At 36.5% G+C, this 21,603-nt stretch overlaps 1 protein-coding gene across 2 annotated transcripts in view; it reads right to left on the reverse strand.

The window, feature by feature from the left end:
• Window positions 1-21,603, reverse strand: part of Naa15-16 (N-alpha-acetyltransferase 15/16) — a 288,951-nt gene that overhangs the window by 257,166 nt on the left and 10,182 nt on the right. For both annotated transcript variants that reach the window (XM_069823091.1, XM_069823090.1), the window contains exons 6-11: window positions 18,076-18,291; window positions 16,151-16,330; window positions 12,509-12,684; window positions 10,778-10,930; window positions 8,425-8,553; window positions 5,850-6,063 (exon numbers count right to left, since the gene is read on the reverse strand). In XM_069823091.1, the coding sequence (XP_069679192.1) occupies window positions 5,850-6,063; window positions 8,425-8,553; window positions 10,778-10,930; window positions 12,509-12,684; window positions 16,151-16,330; window positions 18,076-18,291 (1,068 nt within the window). The remainder of the gene's footprint in view (window positions 1-5,849; window positions 6,064-8,424; window positions 8,554-10,777; window positions 10,931-12,508; window positions 12,685-16,150; window positions 16,331-18,075; window positions 18,292-21,603) is intronic.

Below are 21,603 nucleotides of genomic sequence, written 5' to 3' on the forward strand. Positions count from 1 at the left end.
GGTCTATAAGTAGCAGTGCTGCCCTTCTTTGCTAAAACATCTGCATTCTCGTTTCCCAGGATTCCACAGTGGGAAGGTATCCATTGGAATACAATTCTTTTATTGAGTGATATTAATTGAGAGATCATTTTAGTTATTTTTGCTGTTTGAGATGAAGGTGTGTGTTTAGAGATTATTGATAGAATAGCTGCTTTGGAGTCTGACAATATAACTGCATTCCTAAATTTATTGATATGGCATAGAAGATTCCTGAGACTTCCACTTATTGCAATGATTTCTTCATCAAAACTTGTTGTTCCATATTCAAGAGATCTATAAGGTGAGAAGAGACAGCACGTAACACCTGCACCTGCACCTTGTTCCCTGGAGATCAAGAATCTGTCGGTGTATAAATGAAGCCAGTTTTGTGGAGGGTACCTAATATTAATTGTCTCTAAAGACAATTGTTTCATTATTTCAGTGTTTACTTCTGATTTCAGTATTTCTTCTGTCCGCAAATAAAGTACAATATACAGTGCGTCCTTTCCATAGTTTGTGAAAGAAAATGGTTGCCTAAGCCGTGTTAAAAAAAGCTATTAATGAGGAATTTATGCACAGTTGTATTTACAGTATTGTTGCTTTTAGCTTTCTAAAGCAAGAAGACAAGAACACTAGTCTACACAAGCATTTCTCAACTTTTTTCAATAATAATACAGTGTTCTTATAAATTATCTTTCTGATTACAAACTTGAATAACTATCGTTAGGTGACACTTAGAAACATGATATTGGTATCACTGGAAAGAGAAACTCAATTTTTTTTTGTTATCCATTCGGTTAAATCATATGTGCTACTCTTAAATCAGCAAAAATTAGAAAACATAAAATTGGTATCAACAGAAACAGAAACTCCAACATTTTTTAAATTTTTTCACTGGAAAACATGAAACAGAAAGAGAAGCAATTGGTTCACAACCTTAAGTAAGTCACATGTGCTCAATGTGAGCTCCTTGTGTCACACGACACACATCAAGTCTGTAGTCAATTTCCTGCCATACACGTTGTAGCATTGGACCATCCACCAGTGCAATGGCCTCTGTGATGCGGACACGAAGATCCTCAATGGTAGGTGGTAATGGTGACTGATACACTTGTTGTTTTATAACACCCCACAGAAAAAAAAATCACAAGGAGTGTGGTCGGGGGAACGTGGAGGCCAATGCAAACATTCTAAATCTTCACGGCCAGCACGTCCAATCCAACTCCTTGGAAGTCGTGTATTCAGTTCGTTTCTGACATCTCTCTCTCACATGCTCCACATTTGCCTCACTTACTGATGGACAACCGGTTGACTTCCACTTACAGATGCATTCCCTAGTTTTGAAGTCAGCGTACCACTTACGGATACTGGGCCCACTGGGTGGATCAACACCAAATTTTCTTCTAAAATTTCGTTGTACAGTGACAACAGACTGCGATATGTGAAAATCTAGCACACAAAATGCCCTCCTGTCTTCGTTTGCAGCCATTTTTCTGTTATATCGTCTCCTAGCAACAAAATTAATAAATATGCGACAGGTTCACCAACATAACAAAAATATTTGAGTTTCTCTTTCCATTGATACCAATATCATGTTTCTAAGTGTTTCCTAATGATAGTTATTCAAGTTTGTAATCGGAAAGATAATTTATAGTAACACTGTATGTGGCACATTAAAGTTGTAAATTAAAATCCCGTGGCATACTCATATAATCGAAACCAGTAGTTCCTAACTAGTGGGGATTTTTTTTTTCATAAAAACAAGTAAAGAACGATATGTTTTAAGCTTGGTCCATAGTGACACTTGTGATGGTCAAGGTCGCAGTTGGAGTTTTTCTCAGAGTTCTCCCGTTTCTCCGTATTATGTATCAACATCATTGTCAACATTTCTCTATTCCGTCATCATTGCATAGCATTCTCCGAATGTCAGCTGGCAATGCATGGAGGGGGCTGGCCTACGGACGAGTCGGGATGCCTGCTAAGAACCTGAGTATGCGGTGAACTTTAGTGTAGACAGCCGGTGTGGGTTTGGGAATGCGCTAAACTTGAGAGTCAGTGCAACAGATCTAATAAGGCCGCAGTGATGGGTCGTAGTGCCCCTCGCCCCTAAATTAAAATTCAATTCAAGGTTGGTACGATATTCTAACTTTACTGATATAGCAACCATGGCTGTGCGTCAGACATTCTCTTCCCTGACAATCGCGCACCTGCAATGTATTTACTGAATGGTGACTTATACCGCTTTCACTAAGTTGACTTTTGTAAACTCATTTTTTTTACTACTCTTTTCACTTTTACTTTTTCAATTCTACTACAGTAAAACCCCGATTATACATCACCCTAATAACCGATTGGTGGATTATCCATCTATCTTTCTCGCTCGCAGAAAAAAATATGAAGTACTGTACATTATATTAGTACGAATTTTTTCTACAGATGTTTTTTTATAAACTTTACCCTTACGCATTATGGCCTACTCTTCAAGTGGTCGTACCGTTTATCTTCTAGGCAAAATGTCTTCTACAAGTGTCAAAAGAAAACATGTTGTACTACAGAAAAAAAAGTGCAAGTAATTGAGTGGTTTGGGAAAAGAGAAAATGTGGTTCATCTCACATCACAATACGAGATATGAATTACAACTGTAAGCGATTTAGGCTAATGAAAAATAAAATATAAAAACTATATAAAATTTGTAAATCTACAAACTGAGACCTCTACTATTCCTATCTTTCCACAGACAGACGTCATAAGTTTTCTTGCCATTAAAAACCCGTCATTGAAAACCAGACATAAGTATAATAAATAATGTTTTAATAACTGACTTATCAGAAAAGCAAACATGAATTGTAAAAAGACTAGTGAACTACTGATCCACTATCTAGCGTATTAAAAGAAAAGACCAAGGCGGAACTTACGAAAATATTATGTACTTAGTTTATGAAAACTTTTTATGGTACGGATTATCCGATTTTTCGATTAACCGTTCACTCCACCCCCTTCATTACCACGGATAATAGAAGTTGTACTGTACAACTTTTACTATTTTCATTTTCTCGCGACACACCAGCAGATCATTCGCGGCACAGTCTGTACTGTGGCACACCGATTGAAAATGGCTTGTTTACACTAATTATCTGGCAATCGTGGCTTAAGAATTTATCACATGAAATTATATACAGATTTTGTGCTACAAAGATTGCACACAGCAGTTAGTTTCTTCAACACATGATAATTTTTAATCAGTTTGATTAAAACACACCTGAACTACTAGCGGATCCATCATACAAGATACTCAGCCGCGACCCCACGAGCTCCATAGAAAGGCGCACAACTGCCTTACTAAAGAAGGCCAATCTGCCAGCCGAAGTGACGAAGTCCTTGACTCCACATTCCACGAGACCACCTAGACTCTATGGGTTGCCGAAAATTCACAAGAAGGAGGTTCCCCTGAGACCTATTGTCAGCGCCATAGGTTCTCCCACCTACCGGCTGGCCAAATACCTCACCAGTCTTCTGAATCCTCTTGTGGGAAAATGCAGCCACCATGTGAAGAATTCGGCAGAGTTCATCAAGACTCTACAGAGCATCAGAACAAATCCATCTGATATTCTGGTGAGTTTTGATGTTGTATCCCTCTTCACTAGAGTCCCACTCAAGGAATCGTTGGAGTTATTGAGACCTCACTTCCCGCCTGAGGTAATTGGACTCTTTAACCATACGCTCAGCTCCACCTACTTCATGTACAAAGGGCAGTGCTATGAGCAATCCGACGGTGTAGCCATGGGCTCACCTCTGTCACCCGCCATAGCCAATCTGTACATGGAAGACTTCGAGCACAGAGCCCTGGAGAACGCGCCCCTGAAACCAGCTCACTTCTACCGCTATGTAGATGACACTTTGGTCGTCTGGCCTCATGGAGAAGAAAAACTTCAGGAGTTCCAAGAATACCTGAACAATATCCACCCGAACATCCAGTTCACGAAAGAGGTGGAAAAAGACGGATGTCTCCCCTTCTTAGACATTCTCATCTCCAGGAAGTCAGATGGCACACTGGGTCACAGAGTATACAGGAAACCGACTCATACCGATCTATATCTCAATGGACACAGCCACCACCATCCGGCACAGAAACGAACGGTCCTGTAGACTCTTCTACACAGGGCGAGAGGGATTTCGGACAAAGAGAGTCTCCCTTCTGAGATCTGTCACCTACGTAAGACGTTCCTACAGAACTTCGGCAACAGGGAAATCGGCTTGGCCCTCAGAAGGGCCTTTTCGGACAAACCACCTGCCGAGGAACAAGAGGAGACAAAGGGCATGGCATATATCCCGTTCTACGGCCCCATCTCGGGCAAAATTAGCAGAATGCTAAGAAAACACGGGATTAAAACCATCCATAAGCCGCCCACAAAGATCCAGAATTTGCTGAGACCAGTTAAGGACGACCTTGGTCTCAGGACACCTGGTGTCTACAGAATACCTTGTGAGTGTGGGAAATGCTACATCGGGCAGACGCGACGAACTATTATGGAACGCTGCAAGGAACACCAACGCAGCATAAGACTATATTATCCTGATAAGTCTGCAGTAGCCCAACACAGCCTAGAAACTGGCCACAAGATAGATTTCAGCGCCACCACCATCTTGGACAAGACATCAGGTTACTGGGACTAAGTTATCAAGGAAGCCATCGAAATCCAGCTAGATGGCAATAATTTCAACAGAGACGGGGGTCTACAGCTGAGTACAGCATGGAAACCTGCCATCAATACGCTTAGACCACCAGCACACGGCAGACAGTCGGGACCAGCAAGTGGCTCCTGATTGGCTGAAGTGTCCACCAACCAGAATGCGCCTGGCAGTCGGGACTAGGAACTAGCTCCTGATTGGCCCGCAGCGGGAAGCCCTACATTTGCATATATACCGGCTAGACGTGGTCCCACATCACTTCGTCCCTGAAGAAGATGGCAGAGCTAGCCGTCGAAAGCTTGGAAGCTAATCTCCAACTCACCTGGCTGAGAACCTGAGAAGAGTTATTCTACATCAAACGTCGGGAAAGCCTCAAGTCATACAGCCTCAAGTCATACACACCTGATCAGTTAGCCAGATTTTAAAATTAAATGGTTAATCAGTTTGATTAATCGATTAAATCAAAAGCTCTAGAAATAATACAACTTCCGAAATTCGTAAGTGTTCAATTTTGTCATAAGGCTCTTTATGACTTTACGGTATTTTAGACTAATTTCATTAAACACTTCACACACAAAGATTACAATTCAACAGATAAAAGAGTAGTCAAGGTTTCATTTCTTTTTGAGGAATCTGAGTTCATGTATAAATAAATTTTAACAGCTCTATTTTAAGTACCATTAGACTCGCCAGAAATGGAGAAGAGTCTGAGATGTAGACCCAAACCTTGATTCTGCAAAATCTTCCTTCATCAGCTTAACACCCGAACAAGTTACTTTCCTTTCTTTCCACAGTTAGGAATAATGGGCCATGGATCACGTTCCATGTATCATCTTTCAAATGTTGCCATATCAGCATAGGCTGAAGGAAATACTACCCACTCAGCAAGTTTTGTAAACAATGTGGTTGTTTCGTTAAAAGTTTTGTAACAGCAACAATGGGAGGGAGAAATTTATTTCATTGGTAACCGACAAAAAATAAACATGGAATGTGTTAAGTATAGAAGAACTATTTTTCCAACATGTATCTGCCACTTCTGGCTAATATCGTATCCATAACAGAGTGATTCACACACAAATAAAATTGTTATTCTTTACTCAAAGAATCATGCAATTGAAATAAAAAACTTGTGCTTCCTTTACCTGTGTTGAATTCTTGCTCTGCAGTCTCGTCCTTGAGGGGCTTGTCATGGAGCCTGAGGTAGACCTCAATTGCACAGCGGGCAGCCTTGAAGTAGAATGGATGAGCTCGCAATACATCCTCCAGCCTCAGCAACCCAACGTACGAACGTAATGTCATTTTGCGCATGCAGTATGTGTGGAAGTCAAACTGGTCTTCAATTATTTCAGAAAAATGCTGAAAAAGAAGTAATATATTGTAGACAGGTACTTTTTAAAAGAATGACACATTTTGAAATTTTTAAAGCAACCAACAAAAAAAAGCTTGTAAAAACAAATACTGTAGCCTAATTGTTTTATCTTTCCTGAGATTATTTCTCTCTCGTAAGTTTCTAAGAAACAGTTTTTACCTAAGCTTTCTTTTACTTTATATTTTGGCTATTCTAGTGAATATTTATTTATTTACAGTATGATTATTCAGTCTTGACAGTCGCCGGAGATGTGCGCCTGGATCAGGCAAGTCCATTTAGTTACGCCGAGGGGTGTTTGGGTTAGTCACTCGCTTGCCTTCGGAGCGATCGGATGTCATGCGTGCGGTAGAGCTGTATGTTTCTAGTACAGTTAAGCTATACTGCATTCCTTTACCGACCGCTCTACTCCTGAGCTCTCCCCACTACTCCTATTACTTCCCCTCTTTCGCGTCGCTGAGCTGTCAGGACTAAATAATCAGTCTGTACAAAATTTTATTTTATTCTATCTCTTGACATAAAAATACATTAAGTAACTTAAATTGTTCAAAATTATCTATAAAACTGCTTACTAAAGCAAGGGTCATACTTCATTAATCTTCCTTTATAACGGGTCTCTAGAATCAGAATTTTCTGTAATTTTGCCATACCACACTACGAACTGTTAGTTCTTTGAAAGACTTTTGTACACTATTTAGGAATAAATCTGTTCACAGAAATTGTAACTCGTATTGTTCTGTTATCAATTCTAATTTTTATTTATTTGCTTCCGAATGTTTTCAGCAACTATTTTTGCCATATTTCCTGTCTCTATTACAAATATATGGCTCCAAGACATTTCTTGTAGTTTTTTCAGAAGTGAGCATTTGAAGTTTGAATGACTACGGGTATATAAAATCATACTAATCTTCTTTCAAAACAACAGTTACAGAGAAAAATAATAGAGATACACGTGTTATCTTTTGCCAAAATAAAGATACCACAGGATGCACAACATATAGCAAAATCTCATTTTTCAGCAAAAACTGACATATCACTAGGGAAACCTGATTTTCGCAAATGATTTTTTTTTCACGAATTTCTGCTAATTGAGTTAGAGAGTTATAATTTTTATATGTATGAACAAGAATCGTTCTGTAAACATGTTTTACGATCACAATGTGTCGCGAATTTTGCTCGTTTTTTTCTGTTTTATATAAATTCGGCAATGTTTTGCATTAAACGTGATTTTTTTTTACGAATATCGCTGAATCATATATTCATCAGTCACGAAATTCCATTATTTTATTTTCGACAATGAAACATACAAAATAAGTGCGAAATTAATGGGTCTGTCTTTCATGTTTCATCATGTGGAAAAGCATGACTGCTCAGCTATGAAAAATGAAAATCTGTGTGCCGTGCATGCACAATGCTTAGGTTCGTTACACACAGACACAATAAAAAGAAATGTGTATAGGATATTTTATCACATTTTCAGCAAGACTATGATACAAAGACTAAGGAATAATGTATTTTGATAATTCGGCAGCCAAACAGCCCGTCATAGTATGCAAATGAACATAGGCCTAATATTTTTGATATTCACGTGACACTTTTCTCCACCTTATGTGTAACCAGCCTTATTAATACCAGTTTGCTTGTCAAAGATCGGCATTTTTCCAATAGCTGAAATTCTCTCTGGGTTAAATTTAAATGGATCCATGCCATACTAACGACAAAATCAAATTACTATAGGCTACTGAAGTACTATTGAATGCAATGATCAATAAAGTGATTTCCATATTTAAATTCAAACTTTTTCTTCACGATTTACATATTTGAATACCTACTTTCTTCACAATTTACACATTTAAATAACGTCGGTTTTTTCACGAATTACAGTAGTTTTATTCACCATTTTGTGGTATCCCTACATATCACCTTTTGCTTTGGAACAACAGAAATATTCCATACTATACAAGGAATACAAAGGTTTTTCTAAGTTCTATTTTTTTAGTAACAATGTTGTACATATCTTAGTTCGCCTCCCTAATCACATGCAGATTTTATAAGATTCGGTCATCTGTTAAAATACAGATTGAAAATTAAACAATCTAAATTTGACGCAATGTACTACAAACAAGGAAATGAGTACTGTTGCTTTTCTTTCGCAATAAAAGTGGCAAGCATGTAGAACTGGCATCCCTAATGCTACTAACACTTCATCTAAAAAAGGTGGGAAACTTAACCTCCCACCTCTGTGGACCTTCATGGTTTTACTATTACAATATAAATCACCTTTTCATTAGAGGTAAGAAATAAGTAAATTCTACAGACATAAAATACTAGATTATGTAAGTTTTACTTACTCTGTCTACTTCATGGCATTTCTTTAATGCTTCTCCCCATTTTTCTAGCCTCTGATAAGCCAAGGCACATTCTGTTTGAAACCACATACATTGCATTTCATTTAAATTTTCCATTGCAGAAACTCCTTCCTGCAAAATTACATAAATGAAAAAGTGTTAATATAAATCTATGGATAATTTAAAGCTGAAATAAATTAACATTATAATCTGATAAAAATAAACACACAACGATATTACCTAGGCACTTCACCATTTTCCTGAAACTCTTCATTATTATACTCCATAATTTATTTCACAATATGAATTCTTAACATAAGAGTGAGTATTTATTTCAAATCGCTATGTACTGTACAGAATACACACAGAAGCTCCAAATCAAGTGAAAAGCAAGAGCAGGAAGAACAAACTTTTAGGAATACTATGTCTATGGGTAAACAAAAAACAACTGGATTTACGCCGTGAAAAGTCATTAAAACTGTCTGTAGGTGGGTCAAGGCGTAAACTAATGAATGATACATAAGTACTACTCTATAGTCAACGAAATTTGTGTTTCACAAACATGTCTACTTACTGACAACAATAAGTAGCACGCGTATTTGAAAGTATGTAGCTCTGTGATATACTAGTGTTGTGTCAGTCTGAATAATGGTTGGCATAGTGATTAAATTAGTTTTCTCTTACAAGCAAACATTCTGATGGGGGCAGATAAAAAAAGTTGAATTTTTTTCTTTCACTATGTTAATAATGTCAAAAAAAGTGCTTACACAAATTCTGGCCACTCAACTGCAATTACGAGGGCCGTAAAAAAAATAAGTTCGCCAAGAACCATTAACAGAAAGAAAACACAATTTCATTGGAAAAATATACTGGAACAGAGACAGCAATATTCCCCACCGGAACTGAGACATTTGTCATATCAGGGATCGACAGAGAGGTGCAGATGGCTGTCAAATGCTGATTCCGATCCCAGACGGCAGACTTCTACGACACAGGGATATAAAAATGATCCCATGGTATGACAAATATCTCAATTCCAGTGGGAGATATGTTGATAAAGAGCGCAACAATTGCTGTATTTGTTTCAATAAATCTTTCCATGCAATTGTGCTTTTTTTTTTCTGTAAACAGCCTCAGGGAAAATCACTTTCTGGACAGACTTATAATTGCGGTTGAGTGACCAAAATTTATATAAGCACTTCTTTTGACATTATTAACATGGTGGAAGAAAACAATTTAACTTTTTTATCTGCTCCCATTAGAATGTTTGCTTGTTAGTGACATTATTAATAAAGCTTGTACTATTTTAGTTTGTGATTTTACAACAGTGTGTATAAAAAGTTCTTTCTCTCCTACATACAGAATTCTGGCAACTTTACTTGGTGCAAAGTCTGAAGAAGTTCCATTGGGATTCAATTTTTAATGTGGCAATGATTACAAGACTAATATTGCATTATAGTAATAAAACTGAAACATCAAAAATCTGAGCTAAAATTAACTGAAATCATTAAAATTATGACGTTTGAATAATTAATATTATTACCACCATAATAATAATAATAATAATAATAATAATAATAATAATAATAATAATAACAATAACAACAACAATAATATGACTGAAATTTCTGGATATGATAACATAGTGGAGAGAGAAGTTCACATATCCCTTATTGTCTTTTTTTTAATTCTACAAATTAACGACACTGTATCAACTACTGGTCATAGTGAGATGGTATTTGGCAAAATGAGGCAAGCGATTCACCATGGGATTAGATGACATTCGCCTTACAGTTAGCGAAAACCAATGAAAAAACCCAATCAGCTAATTAGCCATGCTCAAGTGCAACTCCAGATCAGTAAACAAATGCGCCTACTGCCTGAGCTACACTGGTGGCTTGTTAACAATTTCTGATCCTTAAGTTATAGACATGGAACAGATCAGTATCATCCATCTTCCAAGTAGTGAAAATGTATTTACAACAAACATTTGTTGAGTCAGCAGGTACAATAATTGATAGTTTTTAAGTTAAGTGCCTACGTAATTTAAAAAAATGATTAAATCCTGGTACAAATACTGTACCAGGGATGCAAAACTGGGCACCAGATGTGGTATATGTCACAAGCCGGAATACATCACTCATCTCTTCCTTTTACCCCACACATCATTGAGATAGTAGGTAGAGGGAATTTGTATTCAGAGTCTGTGTTACTTGGTTGCGGAGTGTCACGGCGATGTCATTCAATGCCAGTGGAATGTGAACCGACGCTTTCCCCATGCTTCCACTCCTCTCTTCCCCAGTTCTACATCTCTGTACTGTACAATGATATCAAATAGTACCTCATTTGTACTTACTCTAGTAAATTTTGAACAAGTTTCTTCAGCTTCTTTGATCAAGTTAGCTCTTAGCATATACTTTGCGCATTTAGAATTTATATATCTATCTGCAGTATCAAGTCCTTGAGCTTCATCCAACCATTTGTATGCTTCCATTACATCACCTCCATGCTGCAAAACAAAATATATTTTTACATACAGTATGGAATAACATGTTTGTATACAAATGTATATAAAGGTTTCATGCACTCCACATACCATACTTCATTGCATAATCGTCGCCATCGTGTAATGGTTGCACCCTTATTTATAGACAAACTGATCAGAATTTTTAAAGTAATGCGCCAATACTGCAGCACAAAATAGTGCGAGAAACAGTAGTGCCTGCTGACGAAAGAGAATGGAGTGGAGTTGCGAGATGTTAGCACCAAATCAATAGTCATAAATGCCTTCAGTTCAGTACAATTACTGGTTGTGAGTAACTGTTTACTAGTGTTCAAATACTTTTTTTTTGGCCTTGAACAATCATTCTCTGCGGACTGGTCCAGTAGTCAGATAATATGGACTTCAGTGTATCAAAAGTACTGGTACAAAACAGTGAATGTTTTAGTTAATAAAAAAGTCTTTTTAATTCAATAACACCACAGTAATTAATTTTTTTTTTTTAAGTATTATTCACGTTTAGGTTACAGCATCCCACACTAATACCGGTTCCCCTTTCCTTCCTCTGTTACGAATCAAGCAACTTGGACCTGCTTGCTTGCATACACCCCTGTTATATGGAAGCTGATCACTGAAAGTTGATGCGACCAAGCGTTACCATTTTAATTTATTCTTCACATAATGGTCGCACCATATATTTTCACTCGAAAAAAAGGTCATTAAAAATGCGAAGATTATGCGATGAAATACATTATATTCGTAATGACATGCAAATGCCAATGGAACAAATACGGTTGGTATATTCGTACTGACATACAAATATCAATAGAACAAATAACAATCAGTACTGCTGAAAGGAAAACAATACCAAACATATTCATATAATAAGGTACTGTACATTCAAAAAGTAAGAAACACGTTTCACCAAAAATAAAGGGAAGAAGGGGAGAAGAAATCTTATTAGATCTTAACAGTTTAACAGTTTACTCCATTTTTCTAGTTATCTTAGAGACTTTTTTTTTTTCAGAAGTGGATATTCGAGAAAATACGGTCATTTGCATGCACTGACAGACCTTCAGAACATAACACATAGTAATATTTTAGAGAGTATTTTTTAAGAAACAAAGCTTATGTTATGGCCCAAAAAATACGGTATATATTTTTACTCCACCACTTTGGTTAAGTGATATTTGATTATGTGGAATTTTACTGCATCATTTTAGCAAAGCAAAAGCCTCATTATATGCACTGAAAGGGCCTTAGGGTGGTAGAATGTTAAGGCTTCCAATTCACCACGAGGCAAACAGCAATAAGTAGCAGTAATGTTGTCAGTTGTAAGTGCTAGCCACTTCCAATACTCTGATACTCATTTCTGTTAGAGAATGAGAGAACTCCAGTGTCAGAGTGTGGCTGGAAGCATTAGATCAAAGGAAAACATCCATCATTCTATTGGGAATCGAACCCACGACCTTCTGGCTTGTAGTGCAATGCCGCTACCATGTGTCCTCAATATGAACATAAATTTTATGAGCATAAACAGTGGCTCTTAATCTAACATGTCAGTCTGAATGTAATTCATAACCTTACCTTATATATTCTACCCTTGGTTACAAACAACTCGATCAATGTTGGAGTATGATCAATGGCTGCATCAATGTAAGACAAGGCTTTTTCTGTGTCTCCTAGGAAATCATAGTGCTGGGCTAAATAATAATAAGCCCAAAGTAATGCAGATGCAGGTTCCTTTGGTGAGCTTTCTGAATCTGTCAATAAATTATTATATAATTAGCATAATAACTCTTGAAAGAAATATTCACAAAATTCATTCAAAGTAGCAAGTGTCTCTTATGGCAGTTACCATGAACAAAAAAAATTCAGAGGTTGTGGAAATGGGTCGGAAGGTGTAATTCTGCCAATTATCAACCTGAATCTTTTAGTTCTCAACTTTAAACATAACCACAGAAAACTTGAGAAATTGGTTAATAATTTGGAATCGTCTTATAACACCAACTGGCTATCTATATCACATACAGTTGAACCCTCTTTTACACTTTTCATGGGACTCTGAAAAAATGGCGTAAATTGAGGGAAAGCGTAAATTATGGAGAATAGCTTAAGCATACAAAGAACATTAAGGATACAATGTTCAGTGGTACATAGAATGGCTTGTAATCAATGCTTGGAACTTTTATAACACACAGAACTATATTAAATATTTAATTTATAAAAAAAATAAATAATCATAAATACGAGGGGGATCCAGGAAATAACGACTGTTCGCGCATACCCGCCGCGCAGCTGACTCCCCTTCCTTGTTTGAAGGTCAACAGGCTTCCTTAACATGTGTTCTCATAATGTTGTGAGTACTGGTTGCAACAAGTCGCCATTGTGCATTTTGTGTTACTTCAAAATGAACGACGTGATTGATAAACCCGCCGACTGTGAGGTGAGAAGTGTGATTCGATTTTTGAATGCCCGACATTTGAAACCTGCAGAAATTTACCGGCAATTGAAAGAAGTGTATGGTGATACTATAATGAATGAAAGAAATGTGAGAAAATGGTGCGAAATGTTCAACAATGGGCGAACAAATGTCCACGATGAAACTCGACCCGGACGCCCATCACTCATCACAGAAGACCTGAAGACTAAAGTGAATGACAGAATCTTGCAAGACAGGCGCACATCACTCGACGAATTGCATATTGCCTTTCCTGACATTTCTCGTTCTTTGCTTGGTGAAATTGTGTCGCAACATCTTGGCTACCACAAAATCTGTGCACGATAGGTTCCACGGCAACTGAGTGACCAACACAAAACTCAGAGAATGGCCTCAGCATTGACATTCTTGACGTGATATCACACAGATGGAGACGCCTTTCTTGATCAAATTGTGACTGGTGATGAGACCTGGGTGTCTCACAACACCCCAGAGACCAAGCACCAATCACGTCAGTGGCATCATCCCTCATCACCCAAGAAACCGAGAAAATTCAAACAGACTCTCTCAACACAAAAAGTCATGGCTACTGTCTTTTGGGATCACAAAGGTGTTCTTTTGCTGGATTTCATGCCAAAAGGCACTACGATCAATGCAAATCGTTATTGTGAGATTTTACGAAAACTATGGCGAGCCATCCAAAACAAGAGGCGAGGAATGCTTTCAAGAGGAGTTGTGCTTCTTCACGACAATGCCCGCCCGTACACTGCTGCTTCAACTCGAGAATTGCTGGATCAATTCGGTTGGGAAATCTTTGATCATCCACCCTATAGTCCAGACCTTGCTCCTAGCTATTTTCACCTTTTCACTAAGTTGAAAGACTTTCTGGGTGGTACGCGTTTTGGAAGTGATGAAGAGTTGAAGACAGTGAACACCTGGCTTAATGAACTGGCGGCAGAGGAGTATAACACGGGAATTCTAAAGCTAGTGAACAGATACGACAAATGTTTAAATGTAGGTGGTGATTATGTAGAGAAGTAAAGGAAGCTTCAGTTATGTAACAGACTTTGTTTTTTCAAATAAATATATTTTTTTTAATTATTACAACAAAACGGTCGTTATTTCCTGGATCCCCCTCGTATTATCCTTCACCAACATCACCACCACTAGAACCAGCACTGCTATTCTGGAGATGGATGTCGAGAATGCCCTCCCCTGCACAGTTTGTTTCTCATCAGTGATCATGAAAACAATACGTGGTCACAGACGTTTTTATACTTGAATCTATATAAATTAACTGTATTTATTGCAAAATTTACCTCGGTAGTCGCAATATTATGTTCAATTTTACACACTGACACCATCTTTTCTTTTTCTATGTTTGGTGTAAACTGTGAGAAGTTGTCGGGAAAGATAAGCAGACTGCTCTACAAGCATGGAATAAAAACAATCCACAAACCTCCGCCGAAAATTAGGAGTAAGGTCAGATCAGTAAAAGACGATCAAGGCCTCAGATTACCAGGGATCTACCACATTCTGTGTGAATGTGAGGCTGCTTACATTGGACAGATGGGACGCACAATAACTATGCGTCTTTCGGAACATCAAAGAAGCATCAGATTAATGCAGTCCGAAAAATCCGGATTGGCTGAACATTGTATTGAAAAAAGCCATAGGGCTAATTTTAATAACACCAAGGTTCTGGCGAAGTGTTCGGGCTACTGGGAGAGAAGAGTATAGGAAACCCTGGCCATAGCGGCGGAACGCGGTAACCTGAATTGGGACTCGGGTCTCCAACTAAGCGTGGCATGGGCACCGGCTATTAAATTTCTCAACGCCCAGACAACGGGCAGTCATCAGCGGAGGACACATAAGAACTCGTCCGCCAAGCCCATCGTGAGACCCGCGGTCAATCAGCCAAAAAGCACGAAACAAGACGACACATCGGCCGCGTTCACGCCACAGTCCGCACTAATAAGAGCCAATCAGTGCACAGCTCCTCGGCTGACTCCTCCCTCTGGCACTATAAATTAAGGAGCTGGGTACCCTTAAATATCATTTAACCCTGAAGATGAGGAAGATGAACATCCTCGAAACATCGGTGGATCACCAACTCATGACCTGGCTGGAAGCCCGAGAAAATTTTGAGTTAAACTGTGAGAAGTTTGAAATTACAACAGCGTAAATACAGTGGGAAAAAATATATATATATTTCCAGTACAATAATAGGAAAATTGAAGGAACAAAGACAAAATGTTAAATGCGGGAATGTAAAAGGGGGTTCAACTGTATACAAGTTGGGCGCACTGTTAGCCAAATGGCTACAGTATCGGTTGTCCAAGCTGGTAACCCAGATTCGAATCCTGGTGGGTCCAAGTGGAATTCGTAGTGGATAAAGACTGTGCTTGGTGGTAGATTTTCACGGGATACTACCATTTCTCCTATCATCATTCTATTGCTTCATTAATCATCATCATGTGGTGCTATGTAGTTTGCTCTCATAACATACTAAGGGCAATACCCAGCTTCGGAGTGTGTCCCGGATGGGAACATTTGGGTAAATGGAGCAAATTAAATACCACACTGGATTAAAAAAAATTAAAATGTTACTTATCAACTATCTCACAAAAGATTGAATGTTGTATCAATATATCTACTTCCAACACCATGTAGGCTATATATTCAATAAGAATAATTCATTTTTCCAAAAAGGGATAATAATAATTCAATACATCGTCTATAGGATTCTAAAACTGATATTTCAAATGGTAATGTAAAATTTCATTTACCTTCTTCACTGAACTTCCCAACTTTCTGAAGGGCATCAACATACTGTAGGACCAGTTTCTGTATAACCTCCACCTTTTCTGGGTCCTTATACAGGGACCTTAGATCAACAAACAGAGGTGGAACACCTTTGTGTAAGCCTTGCCTGAGATATTTATCAACCAATATTCTAAACTCTTCCCCTGAAAATAATACAATTACAAATTAATGCATCAGACATCTCAGTAAATTTTCAAATAACTGCATTTCATTCTACCATATTTTAATATTCAGTTCAAGAACCTGATCAAGTATGCTCAATTTTTACAGGGTGACATATTTTTTTCTGTAGGTTTTATATACTGCATGTCATTGCACTTACATGGCAAATGTAACACTTCTTTTATACTCTAATTTCATATTTCTATTTACGAGTATGAAATTATAGCTCAAAACAGTGAAGTTATATCATTAAAGCTAAACGTCAAATACTTATATATATATATATATCAAGTTTCATTAGTATACCAGAATAGTGGCAGAAAAACGGAGGAGAAGAGAAATATGAGCTATTCCATCTCAAATCGACCGAATATAGAGAAAATTGACCTTACAATTTCTAAATACAATAAAACTTTTTTTGTACGTAGAGAACTGTGATACAATGCTTTGTGCAAAGTTTGAGGCATCAGAACTTCATAGTGTTTAAATTAAAAATATTTAAATTTATCGTAATTTCATAAAATTAGCAACTTTAAACTACTGTAGCTCCGAAATCCTTTCACCCAATGATCAAAATCATGGTTTATTTTGATGCTGAGAAGTTAAAGTTTATATTGACATATAAACAGATTTTCTTACTCTTTATGGAAATGGAGAAATTTAGATTTTTTCTCATTAAAATGCCTTTGCCAAGGAAAAAATATTTAAAAAATATAGGCCTATAGTTAGATTCCACACTGAAAGTACAAATAAACACACTTTTTTACTGATGGCATGTTGATAAGAAAGTATTGAAAATATTAAATAAAAAAAATAAATAGTATACACGTGAAGTAACCAGCTGACTGTGAGGCAGGAGCTAGTCAAGACAAGCAAGGCCAGGAGACATAACATGTGATGTGTCGTCTAGCAGCGCATGGCTGTGCTAGCTTTATCACAGGTTTTCATAAACACAGGAGTAAAATGACGCCCTATGCTCGCTTATCTTCAGCTCTCGGCCAGTGCGTGCGGAACTGCACCATTCAAGTCTAGGCGTGTGAAAGTAATCTATTTAATATCCTCGAAACTTATTGCCATACCACTAAGCAAACAATGCCGAATCCCTCTTAATAATGCAAGGTTTTTTCTCAATATTATTTTACATTTTTACAAACTGGCAAAAAGCCTAAAAGTAAGTAAAATCAGATTATCTGTCTCTCTGTGTACAATAAAAACAAGGATTACTTCTTATCATAACCTACCAAATGTCAGCTTCAAAATAAGCTCTCGTTCAATGTTCTGCAATAAATGGTTCCAGAGTTCTGAGCACTGAAAGAGGCTTGTTTTTATAAAATACGCTAAATTTGTCGCTCAATAATACGAAAACCGTTTGACTTTCGATAGTATATTTTTTTAAATTAACTCTCCTCAGCAACTTGTATAAATAGGGAAAAAATTGGAGTATAAAAAAATGCGAGGTTTTTTACTGATCGATTTCATATGGAATAGCCCATATGTACAACTATGAACAAATAATAATTAATTATAGACATGAGTGGCTAAGTATTTGCATTTTCTTAATTTACACAATTTTGTTTAAAACAGTAAATACATGTGATAGCATTTTTACTTGATAATTGCAGGAAAATGCACATTACCCTGTAATTGCTTCTATTTATATTTTAATATGATATATACAATTAATTATACTGTAATTAATGAAAGTCAAATTATGATGACAGTATACCCGTAGCAAAATTAAGCGGAAGTCGCCTAGGTGCTAGTGCACGTGGAAATATTTCTTGAAATTCAGAGAACATTTTTAGTTTTTCACTTCCTGTGGTCAGCTGTTGGGCTTCTTGTAGTTTAGCATAGTACATTGTGTTCTCTGGATTTCTCATTAGTAAATCTCTGTAACACAGCTCAGCCTCTTTATACCTTTTTAGCTCCAAATTCAACTTGCCTGCAAAAATGAAAAACAATAAGTTTCAATTGTTTATTGTAACTATACAATGTATTGTCTAAGAGTTCAAATGAAGAGTTATGACGAAGAGGGATGGTCACAAGCAGCAATATAAAATAATCCTAAATTATTTCTTTGTCAGATGTTAAGAGATGAAATGGTGTAATTTCTATTTTCTAAATTTTTTAAGCAAGAGACTTTATTTTTTCATATATAGAAACCTTTTGTTATTAATATGTTGTTGTTTAATGCTTGGCACCTGGCAATGAAGCCATTAGTGCTCTTGCTCTCCAGTACTTTTGAATTAGTCTTGCTCTCCAGACAGTGTGCTGCAGGTTTTCAGATGTTCTTAGTTCATATCAGTTTGAGTGTTGCATAGAGTACAGGATGGTGATGTCAGAATTCCTATTTTGTAGAGGTGGTTCCCCAAACAATCAAGGCCTGTAAGCAATCTAAAAGCTGCTACTGGTGTTTATCTTGGTTCTTAAGGAACTGCATAATTTGAATTTTATGTATGGAAAATATTTAATTCAGTCAGTTTAAAAATTTTATTTTTTTCAGTAAGCAAACAGTATATTTTATTTTTTTAATTTTGAAAATATTACTTTACCCAAAAAAAAGAAGGCTCTATAGTTTTGTTAACCATAATTGCCAGAACATGCAGTAAAAATTTCAATTTCGTAGTTTGAAATTTGTTGGAGTCTATAGTATTTGAGTGTGAGTAAATGCAATTATTATGACTTTAAAATGCATTAAATTAAAATCATCAGTACCAGTTGCAGAAGACACAGCCCTGCAGTAAGCTTATATATTGACTACACCCCACCTCTGGCTACTAGCAACAGGCATTTACAATGAACACCGATCAAAATACCCCTCATTTCTCGTGAAAAACAACAAATGAATAGACTACAGTGGACTATAGTGGACTTTATGTTGTCAGCAAACAGCTGGATACATTAAGAAGATTGATTGATTAAGGAACTGCATCTGAGTTATTAATATTAATGCCCTCAAATTTCATTAGTATCAGCTTAATAGTTTTTGAGTTAATAAAATAAAAAAAAAATACTTTTTGAAAATATCTACTTCCACAAAGCATGTTACAGGCCTGGGGGGAGGAGGGGGGAAACTACAGCACCTTTGACATGCATATAATTTAACAGCAGAGCATAATTTGAATTTTATGTATGGAAAAAATTTAATTCAGTCAGTTTACAAATTTTATTTTTTTCAGTAAGCGAACAGTATATTTTATTTTATTTATTTTTTTTTAATTTTGAAAATATTACTTTACCCCTCCAAAAAAAAGAAGGCTCTATAGTTTTGTTAACCATACTTGCCAAAACATGCAGTAAAAATTTCAATTTCGTAGTTTGAAATTTGTTGGAGTCTATAGTATTTGAGTGTGAGTAAATGCAATTATTATGACTTTAAAATACCAATTATTATCCATAACAAAACCTGTTTGTAATTGTGAAATATAAGCATTAATTTTGAGAATGATTATGTTGATAAAATTTGGCAACATAAAAACGAATGGCCAGTATTTTTTTCTCTCTCGAAAATTGACAAAAATTTCATCATCTCTCTTAAGCTAAATTATCTACTTTGCAATAGATTTTAAGGTCTTCTTTCTTAAATTATTAAGATAAATTCTTTCCTCTTCTCCATTAGCCATGAACAATAATAAAGAAGCACAACAAAAAGCTGCAGTTTTGAAAAGTTTGTTCTGTGGATTGTACGAGATGCTAGATTAGTTTTAGTATCTTAACAAAAGTTATTACATCACTGTTACAGATTGTATTATAATTTTTTTTATGGAGGTATATAAAAAATAAAAGGGTATGTATGTGTCCTAACTTTCCCTCCCATACACCGTCATTCTAATAGGAGGGAGGAGAGAATGGGCCAATTTTTCGAATTTTGAGCATGTCCAAAATGGTGCTTCCCTTAATCCAGGGCCTTAACGAATTTTTTCTAACACTGCATAAAAAAAATTTAGGATATTTATATCGGCATTTTTGCTAATGCAACTTACATCGCAAAAAATAGTTGTTAATTGTTTAGTTATCATGGTATCACTGCATCTACACTATGTACAAATAAGCATCTACCCAGGTCGAGCATTGTATTACTTGTTACAATGTGATAGTTTTTATAGTTATCTTCTCAAAATGTGATAATTATTACGAACAGATAATACTTTTAACTACTTATGTTTTTGTCATTTGGTTTTAATACTGAAACTTTTAATAGTAGTTGATCAAATAAGGTTTCATCTATTGCTGATCAAAAGAAATAAAATTTAATATCAGGTTCATGGTATTAGTTTTAACTACATTATAACCTCGTTAATATGCTCGTCAAGGGATTGTGGCTTTGAAGCATTATAAGCGGGACAGTGCTGTAGATGGGGAAATGATTTATGAAATGGAGAAAACAATTTAGACATCACTTCATAGGAAACGTATTATATTGTGCATTAATTGAATAGCTTAGTATCAAAGGTGGACATCTGACCTCAGATCGAAATTTAGATAATGTGGATTCTTATACATTTTTTCATGCTCTTTTCAGTTATGGTGATCTATATGCAAACTCTAGCACTACATCTATAAAAATAAATTGTGTTACAAAGAACACTGTGAAACAAAAAGTGCCTCTAGATCAAAACTATGGAGACAACAGATGTCCGTCTTTGATATTAAACTACTCAATTATAGTGCAAAATGCTAATAAGAGCTCATTCCATATGAAACAAATCTTTGATTGTTGTTTGTCGTGTGTTTGTACTGCTATTATGAATAACATTTTCTCTGCGATTCAAGTAATTATAGATAACTGCTAGGAGCAACACTAATGTAATTTTTCACTTATAGACAGATATTTCCACTTTGCCATTTTGCACTATCAAACTTACTGCACACTCCACAGAATTCAAAGAATTACTAAACTTTTACAGAAAAGACAGGAATGTACTGACAAGGAGACTTTTGAGTGTTAAAACTCTTTCATACTGATAAATACAACTTCCGACAGTGCTGACCGGATGGTTTTTTCAAGTAGAGGGTGAAACTTCTTTCTTGCACTCGTGATGCAATGACCTTCAGTAGAGTCACAGCTACGTACAGTGCGTCTTCGCCATCATGCCTGCGATGACAGATCGGCCGCATGCCCAGTGGAAGGCTATACTTCTGCCGTTGAGATGGCAAGCACGCTCACGCAACTTCTTCTTTTTCTTCCATTTCTTACTCTGTCAAGCGTCAGAGTAACCTCGGTCTAACCATCTCTGGCACTCCTGTCTATTAC

The sequence above is a fragment of the Periplaneta americana genome, chromosome 4 (genome assembly GCF_040183065.1).
Source record: "Periplaneta americana isolate PAMFEO1 chromosome 4, P.americana_PAMFEO1_priV1, whole genome shotgun sequence".
In the NCBI taxonomy this organism is placed as follows: Eukaryota; Metazoa; Arthropoda; class Insecta; order Blattodea; family Blattidae; genus Periplaneta; species Periplaneta americana.